Source organism: Mus caroli, unplaced genomic scaffold (genome assembly GCF_978045245.1).
Source record: "Mus caroli unplaced genomic scaffold, Mus_caroli_1 scaffold_4, whole genome shotgun sequence".
Taxonomy (NCBI): domain Eukaryota; kingdom Metazoa; phylum Chordata; class Mammalia; order Rodentia; family Muridae; genus Mus; species Mus caroli.
This window is the reverse complement of record NW_028227259.1, coordinates 102,624,159-102,647,424: the sequence shown is the minus strand read 5'-3', so window position 1 is coordinate 102,647,424 and position 23,266 is coordinate 102,624,159. Positions and strand designations below refer to the sequence as shown.

Below are 23,266 nucleotides of genomic sequence, written 5' to 3'. Positions count from 1 at the left end.
TTAAAGCTACATGGAGGAATTATTCCAACATTAGTGGGATTGCTCTGGTGTTTCCAGATTCAAACATCCAAAACAAGTTTATTTCTATGAATCCTTGGCTATGGGTGTCAACCCAGTCTATGGTAATAGGTCAGGTAGGCAGAGAGTTCTAGAATGATGCCAATGACCTGCAGAGGACCCCTTTCAGAGGTAGTTGCATTTTCAGAGAAAAAGACATGTCAGCTAAATTTCCAAATGTTGATTCCTTGGCTGCATTCTTTATTTCTTTACAAACACTTCACTAGGCATAAAAATTTTACTACTAATTGGTCATTATTAAGGTTTAAATAATATTTTCCTTTATACTTGCAACTATGAAGCATTTTAAAAAATTCAAATATTAGTAAGTTATTAATGTAGGTAGCACAGCTTACATGTATAGACAATCGACAGCTAAGTGACTCACTCAAATCCTCTGTGTTAGTCATACTTCCTATCACTGAGGCAGAATACTTTCATAAGAACCACTTATGGGAAAAGGAGTGTGCTTTGGCTTATGTCAGAGGTTTTACTTCAACACAGGAGGCCATGACAGGGCAATGAAGTTCCTCTCCCTGCTTATAGGTATCTTATTATATATACTGCCAAATGTTTCTATGTATGCTCATATTTATCTAAGTAGGCATTTACAGTTGAGTGCTTAATTACCAGGGAGTAGAACTCTTTGAAAGGATTAGAAGGATTAAGAGTTGTGGCCTGGTTGCAGGAAATGTGTCACTGGGGGTAAGCTTTGAGCTATCAAAAGGCCCAGTCTCTCTCTCTCTCTCTCTCTCTCCTCTCTCTCTCTCTCTCTCTCTCTCTCTCTCTCTCTCTCTCTCTCTCTCTCTCTCTCTCTCTTTCTCCCTCTCCCTCCCTCCCTCCCTTCCACTCTCCCGCCCCCTCTCTCTTCCCATCTCCCTCTCCCCCTCCACCTCTCCTTACCCTCTCCCTCTCACTTTCCCTCCCCCTCTCTCTTCCTGTCCCCCCTCCCCATTCCACCACCTCTCCCCCTTCCCACCCTCCCCCAGTACCTATGGATCAAGATATAACTCTTAGCTACTTCTTCAGTGCCATGTCAGACTGCTGCCATGCTCCCTTCCATGGTGATAACAGACTAAACCTCTGGACCTGAAAGCCAGTCCCCAATTAAATACTGTATAAAAGTCGCCATGGTCATGGAGTCTCTTCACAGTAATAGAACAGTGACTATAATTGTCTCTTGACAAAACTTTACAGTGCTAATGGAATTCATTTTACTAAATTTGAATGGTTGGTGGGATTTGGGTTATATATTGCTTTAGAGTACATATGTTCATATACTTTCCTCTAGGGCTTGATTTTTTTATATTTGATTCTATGACTGCCTATGTAATTAAGATGTAGTCAGCAAGAGGGCTGTGATTTCATGGCCCTTATACTGTGTCATGCTTAGAAAATGGCACAGCTCCTATCTTCTTGCCCTTACATTCTTTCTGCCTAAAGAGATTTTAATATCAAATCTACCTTAATGAGATCTATTCAACTTAGGTTCCTTACATAATTTTGACACCTAAGGTAATAGATAAAGAATACTAAATTTGACTACATTAAAATACTTTAGTATTCTGCATATATGACCTTCAGCTATATGTTTTGCAATTTCATTTGATTCTACTATATTTGACCATATGGTGTTAAATTTACATTAGCTTCCAAAAAATGGTAGAGTTCTCATTTCCTCTGATGAATCAAATTCTTTTGGAGATGATGGAAACAATAGTGTGAAACCTAGTTGAAGAGAGAGTAGGTGGGTTACTTGTAGGGTCATGTCAGGCTTAGTCTTGTAGCCTGGGTCCCTATTTTCTCTCTACTTCCTCGTCAGCCTAAGGAGAGCATCTCTGCTATATCTTTCCCCCATGACTTTCTGCCTTTTTACCAGCTGAGGAACAATGGAGGAGCTGGCTCTCCAGGGACAGTACACCCAACCTATGAACTTGGAGGCAAATAAACGTTTCTGCCATTAAACTGCTGCTTTTTTGTAGTTTTCACAATGATGAACGAGAACATATGGCACATTCTTTAGTTGGTATTTAAATGAATGAAATTAGGGCAAGAAATTTTCACTTTAAGTAAAGTATTAGTGAGATAAAATATTTTCACTATGATTTGCTCTAAATAATTTTAAAGTTTTCTTATGCTTTCCTATGGGAGGCTGAGCAGTTGCAGTATTTATTATTCCTTTTGATTTTTTAAAAAGTTTCTATTGTCATAGTTTCTTATGTATAAAATTGTGAAGTGCATACCAGTTAACACTAAGGTCTTAAATGAAAGGTATACTTGAGAAGTAAATATCCCATGTTTTAATGTATTTCTAATAGGGGTGGTGGTCAGGAAAAGAAATGGGAATGAAATAAACTCAGGCTGGCAGCTCTAGAGACCTGTGGCAAATGATTTCGTTACTGTTTCCCTGTCCTGGGGACAAGCACAAATCTACAGACTTGGCAGGTGCTAATAGCTAATCTTTCCTGCTTGCACCTTCCTCAAAAGGATGCTTGACTTCTGCGCCCTCCCTTATCTATGACAGCTATTGGCTAGCTGACAGAGAGGAAGTGGGGCCACCACAATGACGCCACAGCCCCCTTCCTTTAAAGCAGAACAAACTCTGCAACACAATTCAGTTTCCTATGTGATCAACTAAGATTGGGATCTGATGAGCTCACTTCTCTGCCCACCTGCTTTATCTACATTATCAGGTTTTCTCAGGCCCTTACAGGTGTCACAGTAGAGCACTAGGCTTTGCTTCTAGAGACCCTAACCATCTAAGCACTACACATACACACATACATACATACACACATACATGCATACATACATGCTTTATGCATTATGTTTTAATATGGCAATGTCTCATCATTGCAAAAATGTCCACTTTTTAGGTAGGAAAAGTCAGGCTATACAAAGTCAAAATGCATGCGTTTAACTTGAAATAGGTGGTCAACACAAAAATTAAACACAGATGCTATGGCCATATAATCTCTGATGTTTCACATTGGTATTAATGTTCATATATCCCTTTTAATCCAAAGACAAATGGATTAACAATGAAGTGATATTCAACTATACATTTCTAGTTAAAGGAACTTGATATGCATTTGTAAGTGTTGAAGAAACCTGTTTATAATGATGGTAAAACTTTATTGATCATAATTTCCACAGTGAGTTACAGTGGACAAGTATGGATTCTATTGAGAAGGAAGCAAGCACCTCTCTGATACCCTTGTTTTCTGAAAGGGGACACGTTAGAGAAGTTGGAAGATAGAAAGGAGGGAAAAGATCATGTCAGCACAGTGTAATTGGTCATACACAATGCAATCTTATGTTTCATAAAGTTTTCAACACAGGAAATGGGTAGGTTAGGAGTTCCTCATTCATAGTCTTTCCTGGCCCAGGTTACAGTGGCTTCTTTCACTGGTCATGAAAGGAGAGTAGCAAACACTGTTTTTACATCAGTTTTGATAATACATATTTCCAAGCTCAAACAAGCCAGCCATGTACTGTTTACACCCTCACTGTGGAGTGGGAAAATAAGGTTCACGGGGCCTCACCAGAAGCACGATGCAAAATGTCCTCACGGTCTCACTAGACTCTGATTGGTAGGAAATGCTTTCTTCTTTTCACACATGACATCAAGAATTCTTAAATTATTACCGGCTGAAAAAAATTATTTAACTATTTGTCCACTTAGAAGAGTTACATAAACCTGTGACAACAGAAATGGTTAGGGAGAGCCTATATCTTCATCATGTTTGTGACAAATATAAGAGAGATTTGCACAGAGCAAGACATTGGTAAAGAGGACAAATGTTTCCTACAGCAGCAGTATTACCTATCAAGTGTACTATGAATACTCTGATTATATAGTACCCTACCAATGATGAATAATATTTAGATCCCTAATAAAGTCCGTAATCATTACAAAGAACTCTTTCAGCTATCCTTTCTAAGGAGCTATTCGAATTTACGTTCTAGCAAAGAATATGTTCCAATATTGTTTATATATATTCCCTCCATAATTCTAACTTTAGTGGTTATAAATATAGTTTGGATAGCATATTAATTATTTATTAAATTGTTAATGTATCATGCATTATGCTTATCTTTTGTTTCAAAACTCAATCAATATTAAATGGAGAATATTCATTTAAATACCACATTAATGAACAGGTCATCATAGCTTAGATAAGCATAAGAACCTGCCTAATTTACAAGTTGTCCTTACTTAGAAACATTTTTATGATCTGTTGTATTGAGTAAACCATGAGCACTGATCTTGACGGTACTCACTTTCTACCTCCAGACTCTATTTGAACTGTTGAGTGCTGTATTGAATGCGTTACAACCTCTAAACTCAGTACCACACCTCTCACTCCATAAGCTACTCTCTCCCTACTGAGTATTCCAAAATGGATCACATGAACACTCTTTCAAGAATCCTGCCAGACCCTCTAAAGCCAAAGTCCCAGCAAAGCAGCTGGGAGCTGGGGATGTGGCTCAGGGTAGCAGATGTGAGACCGTGGGCTTCATTTTCAGTACCAAAATAAGCAAATGTGATATGGATTGTAGACTTGATCTCTTAGAATGCTAGTTTATTCTTTCTTCTGCCAACATTACTTCTGTCTTTTTTTTTTAATTCCACCCTTCCATTATCTACTTTCTGGCAATCACAGTGACCTCTCAGGGGAGTTCCCTGGCTCATGGCTCATCTTCTGCCCCCAGAGACATGTACACCTTGCTGCCAGTACTTCAAAGGCATATCTGATTACATTCCCCATTTCTCTGAACTCTTTCCATGATATCCACATTCTTCAGGCCACTGATGATGCTACTAAACACAAAAAGATACCTCTTAGAACTACCTGTCTTTACCATTTTGAATCATTTGTGACATCTCACATAGTTATTTGAAAGATGCTTAAATAGAATAATTGATCTGGCTTGGTGGACAACTAGATATGACACTGGAGGAGTGAGAAAGAAGGACATTGGCCAAGTTATAGATTAATTGTGTGACACAGAGCAAAGAGGAGACAGCCTGGGAGTTGGAGGACCTTTTAATTAGCTTCTTACTTAAATGACTATCTAGCCATTATTTACTCTTTGGTTTAATTTTAGTGGGCTAGCAATAAGCACATGTACTTATAGGTACAAGGTGCTATTTGTATACATATTAACTCCATAAAATGATCGAGCCAAGCATATCAACCATGCCATCATCTTTCAGAAAAACTCAGTGCAAATGCAAAGGACCAAATGGACTTTTTCTCAGGGTCTGTAAGTAGGATTTATATATTATGATTATCAAACCAGTTACTACCCAGCTAAGATAAAAAATTATATATGTAAGATACAAAGTAAAACTTAAGGAGCTGAAGGATTTCTTCTGAATCTTGAGGAACTCTCCTAGGGTAAAAGTCATATACACATTATATATACCATTTAAAGCGATGCCATAAGAAAATGGAGCCACTCAAAACAGCTCTCTCATCTTGCAAACCCTAATACAACAGTTCCGTTGGGTCAGAGGTAAAGAGCTAATACTGTTCTTGCAGACAACCTGAGTTATTTTTCTCAGCACTGACATCGAGAGTTCACAACTGCTTGGAACTCCAGCTCTAGAGAATTTGACTTGTCTCTGGCCTCCAAGGTTACATGCACTCACATGCACATACTAACACACACACACACACACACACACACACACACACACACACACACACACCAAGATAAAACATGTGGGGTCAAGGTATCCAAAGCTGTGTGTTCTTACCCGTTCTGCTAACTGTGACCCACATTTTGGGGCCCAATAGAATCTGCTGTGTACTTCCTTATTACAAGTAAAAATCATTCACATCAATTTTGAAACTCTATTGTAAATTTAATGGGTACCTGTCCAGCCCACATGGTGTAGAGAATCACTTAGAATCAGTGTCTCCTCCCAAGAGTATACATCATGGGCTGCACGATACCACATTTTTCTGCATTTCTTTCTCCCTTCTAGATATTACTTCTACTAACAATTAGACAAAATCATCAATTTCTTATTATAACTTACAGGATCCTTCAGAGCCTCGTTTCTATCTATATTTCTACCTTACTTTCCTAGCTGTAAGTCTTCAGCTATTATAAACTTAAGTTTAAAAAAAAAAAGCCAAATACTCATACTGAAACAGTCTTGGTGACTTATTTACAGAGAATAAACTGAAGTGGGATAATGGAAAATTTAGAGCCGAAGAAAAAGAAGATTTCATTTACTATGAAGCCTACTGGCAATTTCATGTGCAGACAAGACCCTCAGTGTTCCATGGATAGATGGAGAGGAAGAACAATCGTCATATTCGATTAGAAAACTGAATTCAATCTAGGCTTTCAATAGAGGTATAACTATAAACCAAAACTAGGCTCAGAAGGGTCCTGTAAATTATAATAGAAAACATGTTGGATTATTAATAGAAGCACTTTCTATACAGGAGAAAGACATGCAGAAACAATGTGTTGCCATTTTCTCCTTGGAAACTGTTTAGAAGGTTATAATTTTCTACCATTTTGCTACTATTATGAACATAAATGATCATCAAAAAGAAATCTACACACAGAACTATAATATATAAACATATATCCAGGGTCTATCACACTACATTTACTTATTCTGTGGGGATGGGGTACACATGCGCTGTAGCAGGCCCCTGGAGATCAGAGGACAGATCCAGCTACTCAGCTCTTCCTTCCCACTATGTGGTTGCTGGTGGATGCTGGTGAGCATCTGCCTTTATGTCTGGAGCCATCTGTCTTGCCTGCACATGAGCTACATCTTATGGAAGACATTACAGGCTGCATCATCTATGTTAACTGTGTGTTTGAAAATCCGCTTTAATTTGGTGGTACAATGTACTCACGCTCAGTTTCCCGGCACGATTATCCTCTTCCCTCATCGCTAGAGCTTTCAGGAAATTATCGTGCAGCTCCTTCCCAGCGCTTGTCAGTGTCCTAGAAAAGCACAGAACAATCATACCATAATGTCATGGTATCTCAGGTTTAAAAAGAAAAAGAAAAGAAAAGAAAAGAAAAAAAAAGAAAAGAAAAGAAAAGAAAAGAAAAGAAAAGTAAAGTAAAAAGCTTTTGAAACATTCTGAATTCAATAACTGTGCTTCTTTAGTCTGAAGGACAATGTAGTTATAACACAGAAGCCCAGTGCACACAATTCCCTAACCTAAAGAAAGAGATGGCTATAAACATTCAAGAAGCCTATAGAACACCAAATAAATTGGACCAGAAAAGAAAAATCCTCTGCCACATAGTAATCAGAATACTATATGTATAGAACAAAGAAAGCATATTAAAAGCTGCAAGAGGAAACGGATAAGAACCATATCAAAGCAGACCTATCAGAATTATACTCGGTTACTAAACAGGGAATCTAAAAGCTAGAAGGGCCTGGGTAGAGAGAGTTCTTGCAGACCCTAAGAGACCACAGATGTCAGCCCAGACTACTCTAACCAGCAAATTCTAAATTTCCATAGATGAAGAAACCAAGACAAAATCAAATGTAAACAATCTTTTACTAATCCAGCCCTACAGAGGATACAAGAAGAAAAACTCCAACACAAAGAAACTATACCCAAGAAAACACAGGAATGAGCAATTGCCCACCAGCACAACCAAAGGAAGACACACACACACACACACACAAAACACACACATACACACTACCATCAGCAACATCAAAATAACAGAAACTAAAAATTATTGGTAATTAATATCTCTAAATATAAATGGACTCAATTTCCCCAATAAAAAGACACAGGCTAACAGAGTGGATTCCATAAACAGGATCCATCATTCTGCTGCATACAAAACACATATGTCAGCAATAGAGATAGACAATTCCTCAAAGTAAAGGGCTGGAAAGGTTTCCAAGCTAATGGACTCAAGAAGCAACCTGGCATAACCATTCTAATATTCAATAAAATAGACTTTCAATCAAAATTAATCAGAAGAGATAGGGAAGAACATTATATACTAATCAAAGGAAATATCCACAAAGATGATATTTCTATTCTGAATCCTATGGCCCAAACACAAGGGCACCCACATTTGTAAAAGAGACATTGCTAAAGCTTAAATCACACATCAAACCCCATACATTAATAGTCAGATACTTGAACATCAGACTCTCAACAGCTCATCAGGACAAAAACTAAACAGAGAAATAATGAAATTAACTGGTTATGAATCAAAAGGACTTAATAGACATGCATAGAACTTTTCACCCAAACACAAAAGAATATACTGTTTCTCAGCACCTCTTGGATCCTTCTCCAAAGTTTACAATCACAAAGTGAGCCTCAACAGATACTAGATAATGAAGTAATGCCTTGTGTCCTATCAGATCACGATGAATTAAAGATGGATTTCAACAACAATAGAAACACAGGAAAACATACACTCTTGTGGAAACTGAACAACTTTGTACTCAATGATTTCTGGGCTAGGGAAGAAATGTTGAATAAAATTAAACATTTTCTAGAATTCAGTGAAAATGAGGGCACAATATAACCAAACTTATAGGGCACAATGAAAGCAGTACTAAATGGAAAGCTCACAGCACTAAGTTCTTCCATAAAGAAATTAGAGAGTTCTTATATCAGCAATTTAAAAGTATACCTGAAGACTCTAGAAGAAAAAAGAAGAAGAAGCACACAACCAAGAGGAGTACATGGCAGGAAATAATCAAAATCAGGGTTGAAATCAATCCATTAGAAACAAAGAAAACAATACAAAGAATCAATGAAACCAAGAGCTGGTTCTTTGAGAAAATCAACAAGATAGACAAACGCCTAGCCAAACTAACTAAAAGGCAGAAAGACAGTATTCAAATAAATGAAACCAGGGATGAAAGGGAGACATAACAATAGACAAGGAGAAAATTCAAAGATTCATTAGGTTTTATTTCAAAATCCTGTACTCCACAAAATTGGAAAATTTAAATGAAATGCATGATTTTCTAGATACCACTTACCAAAGTTAAACCAAGATCAGGTAAACTATTTTAAAAGCTCTATAACCCCTAAGAAAATAGAATCAGTAATTAAAAGTCAACTGAAAAGAAGCCCATGGCCAGATGGTTTCAGTGCAGACTTCTAGCAGACTTTCACAGAAGAGCTAATACCAATTCTTTTCAAACTATTCCACAAAGTAGTAACAGAAGGAACATTGCCAAACTCATTCTATGAGGGCACAGTCACCCTGATATCTAAACCACAAAAAGACTCAGCAAAGAAAGAGAATTACAGACAAATTTCCCTTACTAACGTTGATGCAAAAATAGTCAGTGAAACACTTGCAATCCAAATCAAAGAACACATCAAAAGCATCATCTACCATGATCAAGTAGGTTTCATCCCAGGTATTAATGTACAAAAATCTATCAATGTAATCCACTATATAAACAAACTGAAAGGAAAATAATATAATGATCACCTCATTAAATAAATCAAACACCTCTGATAAAATCCAACACCCTTTCATGTCGAAAACCTTAGAGAGAGCTGTATGATACAAGGCATACAGCTAAACTTAATAAAGGCAATATACAGCAAGCCAATATTCAACATCAAAGTAAATGGGGAGAAACTTAAAGCAATGCTACTAAAATCAGGAACAAGACAAGGCTGTCCACTATCTCCATATCTATTCAATATAGTACTTGAAGGCCTAGTAAGAGCAATAAGACAACTAAGGAGATCAAGGATATATAAATTAGAAAGGAACTCAGTGTATTGTTATTTGCAGATGATATGATAGTGTACATAAGTGACCCAAAAAAATTCTACTACTACAGCTGATAAACACTTTCAGCAAAATGGCTGGATACAAAATTAACACACACACACACAAAATTCAGTAACCCTCCTTTATAAAAAAAAGATAAATGAGCTGAGGGATCAAGAAATAACACTTTATAATAGCCATAAGTAATATAAAATATCTTGATATAACTCTAACCAAGCATGTGAAAGACCTGCATGACAAAAACTTCAAGTCTCTGGAGAAAGAAATTTAAGAAGATATCAAAAGATGGAAAGCTCATGGATTGCCAGGATTAACATGGAGAAAGTGACCATCCTTCTGAAAGGAATCTAAACATTTAATGCAACTCCCATGACAATTGCAATACAATTCTTTACAGAACTTGAGAGAAAAATATGAAAATAAAACAAAGACTCAGGATTGTTGAAAAATACTGTACAATAAAATAACTGGAGTTATCACCATCGTGATTCCAAGCGGTACTACAAAGCAGTAATAGTAAAAGCTGGGTGCTATTAGAATAGAAACAGACAGATTTATAAATGGGATCACATCAAAGACTTAGAACTAAATCTACACACCTATGGACGCTTGACTTTTGACAAAACCGCCAAAACCACACAATGGAAAAAAGGAAAGCGTCTTCAACAAATGGTGCTGGTCTAACTGGATGTCTACATGTAGAAGAATGCAAATAGATCCATATCTATCAGCCTCCACAAAACTCAAAGTGGGTCAAAGACCACAACATAAAGCTGGATAAACTAAATCTCATAGAACAGAAAGTGGGGAGTAACCTTGAACTCATTGGTAAAGGAGACAACCCCCAGAACAGAATACAAATACTCAGGCACTAAGATCAACAATTAATAAATGGGACCTCATGAAACTGAAAAGCTTCTCTAAGGCCAAGGACATTCTCCATAGGACAAATTGGTAGCCTACAGAATGTAAAAATATCGTCACCAACACTAGACCTGACAGAGGGCTAATATCCAAATTATACAAAGAACTCAAGAAGTTACACACTAACAAACCAAACAACCCAATTTAAAAATGGCAAATAGAGCCAAACAAATTCTCAACAGAGAAATCTTGAATGGCTGAGAAATGTTCAATATCCTTAGTCATCAGGGAAATGCAATTCAAAACAACTCTGAGATTCCATCTTATACCTATTAGAATGGCTAAGATTAAAAAAAAAAAAAAAAAAAAAAAAAAAAAACTCAAGTAGCAGCATAGGCTGGCCAGGATGTGGAGAAAGAGGAACACTCCTCCATTGCTGGTGAGGTTGCAGGCTGATACAACCACTCTGGAAATCAATTTGGCGGTTCCTCAGAAAATTGGACATAGTACAACCGGAAGATCCAACGATGCCTCTCTTGGGCATATACCTAGAAGATGTTCCAACTTGTAATAAGAACACACGCTCCACTATGTTCATAGCAGCCTTATTTATAATAGCAAGAGGTTGGAAAGAACCCAGATAAAATAATTTTTTAAAGTTTGATAAAGAAAGATCATTGTAGTAACACTGAGCCAAACAGTAAAAAGTTGAGCAATGTTTTATTAAAGAATCAACCTGTTTTCACATGGCAATTTTCTATGTATTTAACAAACATTTTTATTGTGTTTCTATTTTTAATCAGGAGCTTTATCGGGGCGCAGAGGTCAGTAAAGCACAGTTCCTGCTCCCAGCTGCTCTCTGGTCTCACGGAGGTGAGTAGGTATGGAAACACAGTAATGACAACTACCGGGAGAAATAGGAAGAGCGCATCAGAGAAGTTCATGAGAAAATATGCTATCCTATAAAGAAAGATAATTTATACTCAAAGTAGTTGTGCTTAAACTGGATGCTGAAAGATAAGTCTGTAAGTCATTGTGGGTGGGGGTCAGGGAGAAAAATACTTGTAATTCTGAAGGCAGAAAGGAATCCAAGGGTAAGGTTTTAAGGCAACTTCAGGTAATGCCAAGGCAGCCAGAAAGTAAATGGAAAAAATCAAGGGAGAAATCACACAACAATAATAAATGATAGCATTTTTGAAGATTAGTAAGGATGCCCTGAAACTCGTTACAATCACCAAGCTGTAATTCCATTTAAAGAAGGCTTCTGTGCTTCAAGGCTGCTTTGTACAGGTGTTAAACCACACCTATTTTACACAAAGAAATGTGACAATTTGTGTTTTAGAAAAAATATTCAGCAGCTTTTGAGAGCTGTAGGATAAAAAGAACAAGTCTAGAGGAATTCACAAGTGGCGGGTTTCACAGTTTCAGAAGGAGAGAAACATTGGGTATAAAGCAGAAAGAGGAAGCAGGGAAGGACAGATTCCTGAATTTAATAGATGCAATGGGACCTGTGAGACCGAATAGGTAGAGGCATCTGTAGCCAAGCCTGATGACCTGAATTCAATCTCCAGGACTCACAGAATGGAAGGGGAAAAAATGACTCCCCAGATCTGTCTCCTGATCTATACACTTCGGTGGTCACACACACACACTGAATAACCAAGGAAACAAAAATGATTAAGGGTAAAAAGATTATAAGAGCCTGAGGATCAAGGAATTTGTGGTGAGATTGTGTCAGCAAGTAATATGAGAAGCTACGCTCATATATCAACATGACGGTCCTAACATGATCTGAACGAGGACAAATGTAACAGAATAAAAAACACATTACAGAGCACTGGGAATTGCCTGAGAAGTCTTAACAGTTATTCTTGCAAGTTCATCAGTCAGAACTAACCAGGTTGTATTACAGAAATTCACCAGCCAACCCCAATGGGTCCATTAGTAAAGAAGTTATTTCTAAGAACACTGAAACTACTCCCACTTTCTCTTTGAATTTGTAATAACAGTACTCTTCTAATAAATTGCAGCTTTAACTTAACTCATTAGAATCTGTAACTATTAGTCATAAATAAAATATATAATTGATAAAATGGTTACCTGGTTAAGATACTCCATACTGATTTTCACAGTGGTTGATCTAATAATTCCCACCAGCGATGTCTATGGGTCCCATTCCCCGCATGCAAATGAGCATTTGTTTGTTGCTGTTTGTCTTCCTTATGAGCTATTCTGACAAGGATGAAATGGGACCATGATGTGGGTTTGATTTTCACATCGAGATGCTCAGGATGCTGAGAAGCGTCGCTATGCTTGCTTTCTATCTACACATCATCCTTTTAGAACTGTCTACACATTTGACCAAACTTTTAGAGGACAGAAGAGGGAGGTGGAAATGAAGGACAGTCTGGGGAGTACATGAAGTCGGGATACACAATGTACTGGAAAAATACAATTCTTGATGAAACCTAGTACTGTGTAGAATAAATATATACCAATAAGAAAATTTAAATTAATAAAGGAATGGGTTCCATTCCTGCCCAAAGACATTTGAGAATTCCCGGGCTTCCACATGATGAATCTAACCTTTCCTTTTGTTATTTCTTTGTCATATCTTGCTTAACTGTAAACGCTCAGAATTTTACATGTTATTTAAAAGTCCAGTTTGGTTACCAATCTCATTCCTACAACATAAAATATATCAATTATTACCAGTTTCATGTGCACTGCTCAGGGTTTCTTTTTATAGGATGTATATGTGAAATAGATATAGATGTAATATGAAATATATTTATAAAATATATTTATACTTATATAACGTATTTATATTCATAATACCTTAGGGTGAATTATCTACTTGATTGCACATTTTGCAACTGTGCTGATTTGAATAGGAAAGGCCCCCACAGACTTAACTGTTCCAATGCTTGATCCATAGGGAGAAGCATGATTAGGAGGATCAGCCTTGATTGAGTAGGTGTGACCTCTTGGGAGGAAGTGTGTCACTGTGGAGGGGGACTTTGAGGTTTTGTATGCTCAAACTAAATCTAGTATGGTGGTCTCCTTCTGCTGCATGTGGCTCAAGATGTAGAACTCTCATCTCCTCCTCCAGCACCAAGTCTGCCTGGACGCAGCTGCCATGCTTCTGTCCTGTCATGATGCCAGGCAGGACCATGATAATGGACTAAACCTCTAAACTGTAAGCCAGCCCCGGCTAAATGTTTTTGCTTTATAAATGTTGTGTGGTTATGGTGTCTCTTCACAGCAATAAAGACAGCAACTATTTTGTGATTGTTAGTCTTCCTTGGCCCAGATATTTGTGTGAATGAAAGGAATGACCTGAATTATGTATTCCCAGGTGTATGAGACACAAAGCTGCAGAAGAACAGATCTATGGGTACCATTCACGGACATGGACATGTCGGAATAGCTAGAAACCACTAAAGGAAAACAAAGAAGAGAAGAGTGGGGTTCTGGGTCCCATGATATCAACACAGCCTGGATTGAACCCATCTGGACTAAAAGAATGTATAGCTTCCTTTATCTACTGTCAATTTTACTTCTCTGTTTTTATTAAATCTTTAATGGTTTCATATAATATATTTTATTATATTTACCCCCAACACTCCCAGATCTATCTCACCTTCCTATCCACCCTCCCAACATCTCATCCTTCTTAAGGAGTTCCACGTTCATCCCAGAGAACTCCCAAACTAATTCATCAATCACCATTACTTTTGGTTGCTTCCCAGAATTGGTGGGAAAACCCCATTGTCAAAGACGTTATGTCCACTGGTCACTGAACACGAATAAATCAAGTCATGACTGACCATGAAGCTCCCCTCCTGATGACTAGCTTTCATAGCATGAGAATTTATGAGGCAACCTGCTGAGAGGATAATGTCTTCAACTGTCTTACCCAGCTACGATCTCTGTGAGCTACAAAACAGCCAGTCTGACAAGATATGGCCACTGGTGAAAAATGGCCATAAATGTTAACTGCTAATTCACTGCCTGAAACTTCTTATCTATTTGCAAGAAAGGGTGTTTGGTGATTGGTTGGGAGACCAAACTGAACTTTAAACTCATATTTAAGATTAATATTTTAAAGACTTTCTAGGAAAGTATTACTTAAAGTTTAACTTATTTCTCAGAGCCTACAGTTAACCATCTTAAGTGGATACACGAGATAATGGGAAATAAACTGAAATCTTATATGACCCAACAATCTTTAATTTCTATACCTCTTCCAATTAAGTCAAGTCACAACACGTTTCTAACTTGGGTTCTATGCTAAGCTAAGTATTCTCTAGGCCCCTTCCAACTATAAAACTTGTGAAAACAGGCGTACAGTATTAGCAAGCAAAATTAACGCATACTGTATGGGAGAACAAGGATCTATAGTTACAATGCTGTGTACAGAAGAGAAAAACATTACATAACAAATAGTTCTGATCCCATCGTGTAGGCTGAGAGCCTGCAACTCCCCATTAAGAACAGAAAAGTAGCATGGAGAGAGGGTGAGGAGTTCCTAAGATCTCAACACACAACACACTTTAATACCTAGTGTTATTTTAAACAGTCAGTGACCTGAGAAACTTTGCTTAAATAAATATTACAAAAGAATTTACTTCCTCAAGAAGTGGGTATGTTACAAAATCTTAGGGTTGAGTTTTATAAAGGCAAATACCTCGTCTCTGTTTACAGGCCACTGCACGTTTAAATGGGCTGAAAGTTACACGCAGATGAGTTCATTTTTACCAACTGTGGTTAATCTTTAGCTAAAGGCATTTATATAATCTGGCATGGATGACTATAAACATATTTTTAATCCTCAACAACAAGTCTACTGGTTATAAAGTTTAAATGTTTACATATCATAGCACAGATACACACATAATAAGCACATGAAGAAGAATAAATAACAAAAAGGACAAGTACGGAAAACTAAGGAAGAAACTTATTTTGGAGAGTTAGTTGCCTACATAGTTTTAGTGAATGTGATTTCTTAGATGTCTTACGATTTTTAAGGTAAAATTTGGAGTGTTTATAATACGCAAACTTAGATTAACCATTAAGGTGTATTTCCATACAAAGGTCCTAAAAATTATTAAATCAGATCTGGTGATCGATCTATTAGACTAGGACTATTATTTTTAGCTGTTGAGTACTGTTCCAAACACTATCAATTATTCACAAATCAAGGCCTAAAGAAGACATACTTCTTTCCTATCAGATGACATGAGACTCAATGAGATTGGGTAACTTGGTTATCACAGGTTGGCATTCAGTTTTAAACCTGCATCTCACTGGCTAAGCATGGCTCTGGTACACTGTAATCTCCCATTCTCTTACACAACAGAAACAAAGAGTCCACTGGAAGAAACCCAGGTAAACTGAAGGGGGAAGGGCGCGGGGGCGGGGGGGGGGGCTGACGTATACAGAATTAACCTTGAGGTCTACGTGGAAGCTTAGTCACAGTAACCATTCCAGTCTAACTGGGACTGTGGATTACTACTGTGTCCAGAGGAGGTCTGATTGTTTTTTAAGCCAGTGAACTACAGCATGGCCTACAATTAATATTTCTAACAGGATAGCATTTACTAGTTACAGAGACACAGTTTGGAGCTGAGACGAAAGGATGGACCATCTAGAGACTGCCATATCCGGGGATCCATCCCATAATCAGCCTCCAAACGCAGACACCATTGCATACACTAGCAAGGTTTTTCTGAAAGGACCCAGATAGCTCACAGTCAGCTAGTGGATGGATCACAGGGCTCCCAATGGAGAAGCTAGAGAAAGTACCCAAGGAGCTAAAGGGGTCTGCAACCCTATAGGTGGAACAACATTATGAACTAACCAGTACTCCCCAGAGCTCGTGTCTCTAGCTGTATATGTAGCAGAAAATGGCCTAGTCGGCCATCAGTGGAAAGAGAGGCCCATTGGTCGTGCAAACTTTATCTACCTCAGTACAGGGGAACGCCAGGGCCAAGAAGTGGGAGTGAGTGGGTGGGGGAGCCGGTGGGGGACTTTTGGGATAGCATTGGAAATGTAAATGAAATAAATACCTAATACATATATATATATATATATATATATATATATATATATATATATATATCACATCAAGCATGTCTATACTTTTGTTTCTTAAAATCTAATATGAAGTAATTTTAAAAGAATAGATAAGTAAAAGTGTACTGTAAAAAAACCTGTATCATATTTTGTTTTGTTTTGTTTTGTTTTCTTTTTTTCTAATTAGCTAACTCGGGACTAGAGATGCGAGTCGGAGAATTGAACTGCTTGGACAGCATGAGTACCTGCGTTTGGATTTCAGGACCCCTTTGAAAACCTGGGCCGTTCATGTCTGAAATCCCAGGACATTTTTATTGTTATTGCACCATAAAAATAGAATACTACAACTAATTTTAGATATCCACAGAGGCACGAGGTGCTACATGCAATCTAGAGATGTATGCATTGTATGCCAAGCACCCAGTCTTCTGAGTTTGCTTTGTCACTGTCAGAAGCTAGGTAGGAAACTGATCGTGGAAAGGGTTTAAGACCAAGAAAGAGGATGCCAGCAGTCCGACTGCAGTCTTCTAAGTGATGTTTTCCTTTATCCCAGCTAGCTCCCACATAAGCAAGACAGAGACTACAGGACTTAATGTAATCAAGCTGTACTGCCCAACAATCGGAACAGTTATTCATCGATTCTAATCCTCTGCGCTAATCTGGCTGCTTCCCAGCCCAAATCCCCAAGGTGCTTGCACTTTCCATATTGCTCTCACTCTCTCTGCCCCACGTGTATTCTCACGGTGTCCCTTGGACCCTCTCCACAAGGTGAATCCCTCTTCCTCCCTCTCTCTTCCCCTCCACCCACTGGCTGGGATCAGGAGTTCAGTCCTATTCTCTCAGTTGCTCAGTCACTGGCTGACCAGCTTTTACTAACACATCAGAGAATGAATGGGGAACAATGTTTACACAACATTGAGAGGGGAGATTCTTAGAATAAGCATCACCATGCCATGTTCAGATTGCAACCAGATACAGGCACAGAGAAAAAAGCATTTGAGTAATACAAGGATAATCTTTTCAGAGCATCCAATAACATTATGCCCACAAATAAGGTTAGGAGAGAACATGTTAAGAATGTCGGGAAAATGTTAAGAGGTTGGAATGATTTTACCAAACCTATAGCCTTAGCTATAGGCCTGTTCATCATTATTAAAGAAACTTGGCCATCAACAATAAATACAACAAGTTTTCATCCTTTCCTGTCTTCGTCTAATCCTTATGGAAGGGGCAGTGCTCAGCCATCTGCCTACAGAGCCAAGACCTTTTCTCCCAATTCAGAATGAAACTTTGTGCATTGTACATTGCTAAGTTATAGTTTTATATCGTTGCCTGCCCTCAGCCATAGTCTGGTTCTTCTAGACTGTAGATCTCTCCTCCCACATCCCATTAAGCGCAGCTACCACCCCTTATCAGAGGAACCTCTCTTTACAGCAAATGGAGACCACGAAGAAAAAACACACCTGGACCCAATACAGAAATCAACAGATCATGGGGAGCTCAGTCCTAACAGATAAATCTACAGGATAACTCCTGCATCTATGGCTATGAGAACACTGTGGGAGAGGGGGATGACCGTACCAGGCAGATGATGAGGAAGACTGCTGTGCAACAGTATCTCCTAGAAATGGCTGTATGAACATGAACAAAAAAAATAGCAATGCCATTGGATATGTTACTATGGAAGTGAAACTTTTGTCTGGTCTCACCCTTAGACAAAGAACAAGAGGCAACTAATGACTGCTGGGAGAAGGAGACTGGCCCTTCCTTGGGTTAGCTTTTTATTGGTTGCCCAATAGATATGGTCAGCCCTGCAAACATCTATATACGCACAGGCAAAAATGGACTCAGCAAGTTGTACATGCATATTTTTGCACACACACCTACTTATGTATCTATGTGTTTGTGCAACAATAATAGTGAAGGAAAGAGAGGCTATCAGTCTGAGAATGAGAAGAATACGGAGGATTCTGAGGGAGGGTAGCTCAGAGGGGCTGAGGAAAGAAATAGAAAGGACAGAATAGTAAAATTCTATTTCAATTAAAAGCACATTAAAGTTAAAACTCTATACTACACTCCAAATTCCTGACCCTGGTAAAAATATTCTCTTCTTTCTACCCTTCCTCTTTCTTTTTCTGAACACACGAATTCATGAAAACTGTGTGATATGCTCTTACATAATGGGCAGCGGCTGTTGCTTGAATTACTACTACAGTATATTACCAGGCTGTGTACCGGGCATTAACCCCGGGGATCTGCAGTGATAAGACGGGCACTCTCATATGATCGATCCTTCGTGAATTAACTTGTATTCTTTATTCCTTGTGGATAGGATGCTGTGAACGTTTTGGGGGTGGGTTGGGATCTAAAGGCAGATGCTTTCTACTGGGTTGGTCTGAGATGTTAGTGATGCCTGACCTGTATATGGAAGGACTTCAGGTGCTGTCCCTATGTGACTGATTGCACAGTCCTTAAAATGGGGGTGTCGAGGTCATGTGTTCCAGGTCAGGGATAGATTTAAGTGCCTACCTTCTCAAGTATGAGAATTGCTGGGGTCTCTGAATCCACTTGGCCTTACTGTCTGGTGGCACAGTCCACTGCCCCACAATATATATTAGAAAATCTAGTAATATCAATTCACTCTACCATAGTCACTAGAGAGGAAATACTAATACAGTCAGAACAATAAATTCGAGAATGTTTGCATTTAAATAGCTGTTTACTTTTAAGTATCTCATACAGTTGTGGCAATGATTTTTATTGTTTTCGTAAGAGGGAACCCAGCACTGATTCAATCTGCAAAACAGTTGTGATTTCTCCACTGTTGATATGAGAGGTAGAGTAAATAGGTGGACTTGCTATTCTGCTTCATTAAATTCTAGTAATAAATTACTCGAGTCCAAGTTTACATTTTACATACACTTCAAAATCACTTGAGTGGTCTATGCCATCAAAATGTAGGATTCTTGTCAGCCGTTAAATCCTTCTGCCATGATCCATTGAGCTTGAGACATTAACTCACAAAAATGTTTAAAATTTAATTTTAAAAGATTTTTTGGGACAGTCTTTCATTATTTTGGACTTTTGCACCAGGGTCTTGAAAGGTAGCTCAGAGGTTGACAGTGGTAGCTGCTACAGAGGATGTGGATTTGATTCTCAGCACCCACATGGTGGTCCTACCCATCCATCTCAGGGGATCTGTGAACATGTACATGGTACACATGTGGACATGCACCATGTGTTCTGTGTGCTTTCTATCTTAGTTTTTTTAGTACTTTTTGTCTGACTGGCTTTCTTTGTTTTGATTATTGAGAGAGTCAGAGAAAGAGATAGTCAGAGACAGGGAGAGACAGAGACAGATAGACAGAAAGAGAGACACAGAAGTGTGGGAGTTGAGGAGGAAGATTAAAATATATTGTGTGAGAAAATAAAAAAGAAATTTAAAAAAATTAAAAATGCAATTTTTTTTTCTTTTATCCTCTAGTTTATTCTTCTCCAAACAATCCATCCTGGCTACAGTCTCCCTCCCTTGGCTTCCCCTAGTCACACCTGTACCTTGCCTTCCTCCAAGATCCACTGCCTTTCTTTTTCCTTTCAGAAAAGAGCACCTCTCCAGCCCCCAGGAGTATCAACCCAACAAGGCATGACAAGATCCAGTAAAGCTGGGCAGACACCCTCCTGTCAAGGCTGGGCAAGGCAACCCAGCAAGAGGAAAACAGTACTAAGAGCAGGTAAAACAGTCAGAGACAGCCCTACTCCCACGGTGTGGGGTCCCAGAAACACTCCAGGCTAAACAACCAAAGCATGTGTGCAGAGGACCTGGTGCAGACCCATCCAGGGCCCATGACTGCTGTTTCAATGAGGCCCTGTGAGCCCTGTGTAGTTGGTTCTGTGGGATAAGTTTTTTTAGCATCTTCAACCCCTCTAGCTCCTACAATCCTTCCTCCCCCTTTTCCTCAGTGTTCCCCAAGCTCCACCTAATGTTTGGCTGTGGCATCTCCTCAGACCAGCTGCATTTCCTCCATTTCCACTGGAGGAAACCTCTCTGTGACAACTGGGCCAGGCACCAATCTGTGTGTGGCAAAATACCATTAGGAATCATGGAATCATTCCACTGACTTTTCCTTTTTTTTGGTTCTACCCTAGGTCTCTGAGCCATCCAGGCAGTATCAGGCCTGGGCTTCCTCTTGTGCCTGGGGTCTCAAGTTAGACCAATCATTGGTTGGCCACTCCCACAAGCTCTGAGCCACCACTGTCCCAGCACATCTTGCAGAGAGATAGGTCACAAGTTAAAAATATAATTTTTATATCAACGTCCCTTCCTTAAAAGGTTCCAAGTTATTTGTTGCATTAGAAAACAATAAATTTATTTTAAAAACAAATGCAATAACATTTTATAGATGAGACTTTCACTGCCTACATAGAAAGGTATATTACATTTTATAGACTTTGATTTACATTCTATTAAAACACTGTGAACTTTGTAAACACTGTAAGATATATTTTTCATATTCATTACAGAAAAATAGTGCTTTATTTTACTAGAATTTAAGTAATTTTTACATACGTGCATATATGTATGTGTGTCAAATAATACATGTATATACATATTCAGTATATTTATATTGAAATAGCATTTTAATCCAAAATTGCATATAAGAAAAAATAATTTGCAATTTCTTATTGAGTATTAGTTTAAGAAAAAAATATACCATTAGTCACTGAAGGATTACTTTTGTTAAAGACATAAAGGAAGTGGAGTAAAGGAAGCAGAATGTGATAAACACCTTGGGCTTTTGCTTGTTGCTGCCTTTTTAAAGAAGTACTGCTGGTAGCTTTTCATTCCATAGACTATAATTAAAATAATGTTATTTAAGAGTTGTATCAGTTTCATGCGTTTAGCAAATTGTATCTTATATCTTGGGTATCCTAAGTTTCTGGGCTAATATCCACTTATCAGTGAGTACATATTGTGTGAGTTCCTTTATGATTGGGTTACCTCACTCAGGATGATGCCCTCCAGGTCCATGACTCAAGAAGAATGAAGACCAAAGTGTGGACACTTTGCCCCTTCTTAGAAATGGGAACAAAACACCCATGGAAGGAGTTGCAGAGACAAAATTTGGAGCTGTGACGAAAGGATGGACCATCTAGAGACTGCCATATCCAGGGATCCATCCCATAATTAGCTTCCAAACGCTGACACCATTGCATACACTAGCAAGATTTTGCTGAAAGGACCCAGATATAGCTGTCTCTTGTGAGAGTATGCCGGGGCCTAGCAAACACAGAAGTGGATGCTCACAGTCAGCTATTGGATGAATCACAGGGCCCCCAATGGAGGAGCTAGAGAAAGTACCCAAGGAGCTAAAGGGAACTGCAACCCTATAGGTGGAACAACAATATGAACTAACCAGTACCCCGGAGCTCTTGTCTCTAGCTGCATATGTATCAAAAGATGGCCTAGTCGGCCATCACTGGAAAGAGAGGCCCATTGGACTTGCAAACTTTATATGCCCCAGTACAGGGAAATGCCAGGGCCAAAAAAGGGGAGTGGGGGCTGGATATGGGGGACTTTTTGGATAGCATTGGAAATGTAAATGAGGAAAATACCTAATTTAAAAAAAAAGAGTTGTATCAGAACTGTTATAATATGTACTGTGACCTCCACTAGCTTCCAGAAATCATGAATTCTGTACCCTAGTAATTTTTAGATTCATTTATTGGTAATAAATAAAATGAATCAATTTTCCACTGGGAAGAAAAGAATGTCTCTCTTTCCTATGCCTTTCAGTGAAGGCCTGATCAAGTGAGCATGGCAACTACTGACATCTCAGAGAAACAGCCGACGGCAAGACCCACAGGAGACGAGGAGTGTTACCGTGCAGGCTACACAGCTGTTTCTCTTCACTGAGACACCCAAGCGGGAGTCTGAAGGCTCTGTGGATCTGGGGGAGAACTGCAATCAACTCACAGCAGCTGTGACTGCCTGCAAAAGACTGGGTCCTTCAGCTGTGTGATGGGGAAAGGGTGGGTTTCAGGGATGTGGCTCCTACTGCAATTAATGGGGGAAGGAGAAGACATTTTCTTCAGTAGAATATCAACTGGAAAGGTTCCCACGCTCCTATAAACTGTGCTAATTAAGCTTAATAGGTCACAAATGAAAGGCAAAAAGATATAAACTTAGAAGGCTGGTTAGTTTGGAAGAGGTAAGGGGTTAACAAGACTAGGAAAGAGAGTGATCAAAAAACATTATGTACATATATTAAAAAATGCCATGACATTCATTTTATATATAATACATTCTAGTACTGTTTTTTAAAACAAAGCTTACTCTATGATGTTCTTTAAAATCTGTTACTTTAATAAAAATTATTTTTAGACAATGGAACATCAAGAACGATAAGGAATGAAAGGAGCGCTGGTTAAGGGGTAAGAGTGATCAGAGAACATTGTACACATTATGAGAATGTCACAG

At 38.5% G+C, this 23,266-nt stretch overlaps 1 protein-coding gene across 4 annotated transcripts in view; it reads right to left on the bottom strand.

Moving 5' to 3' along the window:
- Positions 1–23,266, bottom strand: part of Cfap299 (cilia and flagella associated protein 299) — a 544,932-nt gene that overhangs the window by 345,339 nt on the left and 176,327 nt on the right. For all 4 annotated transcript variants that reach the window (XM_085836307.1, XM_021163887.2, XM_085836303.1 and 1 more), the window contains one exon: positions 6,951–7,041. In XM_085836307.1, the coding sequence (XP_085692433.1) occupies positions 6,951–7,041 (91 nt within the window). The remainder of the gene's footprint in view (positions 1–6,950; positions 7,042–23,266) is intronic.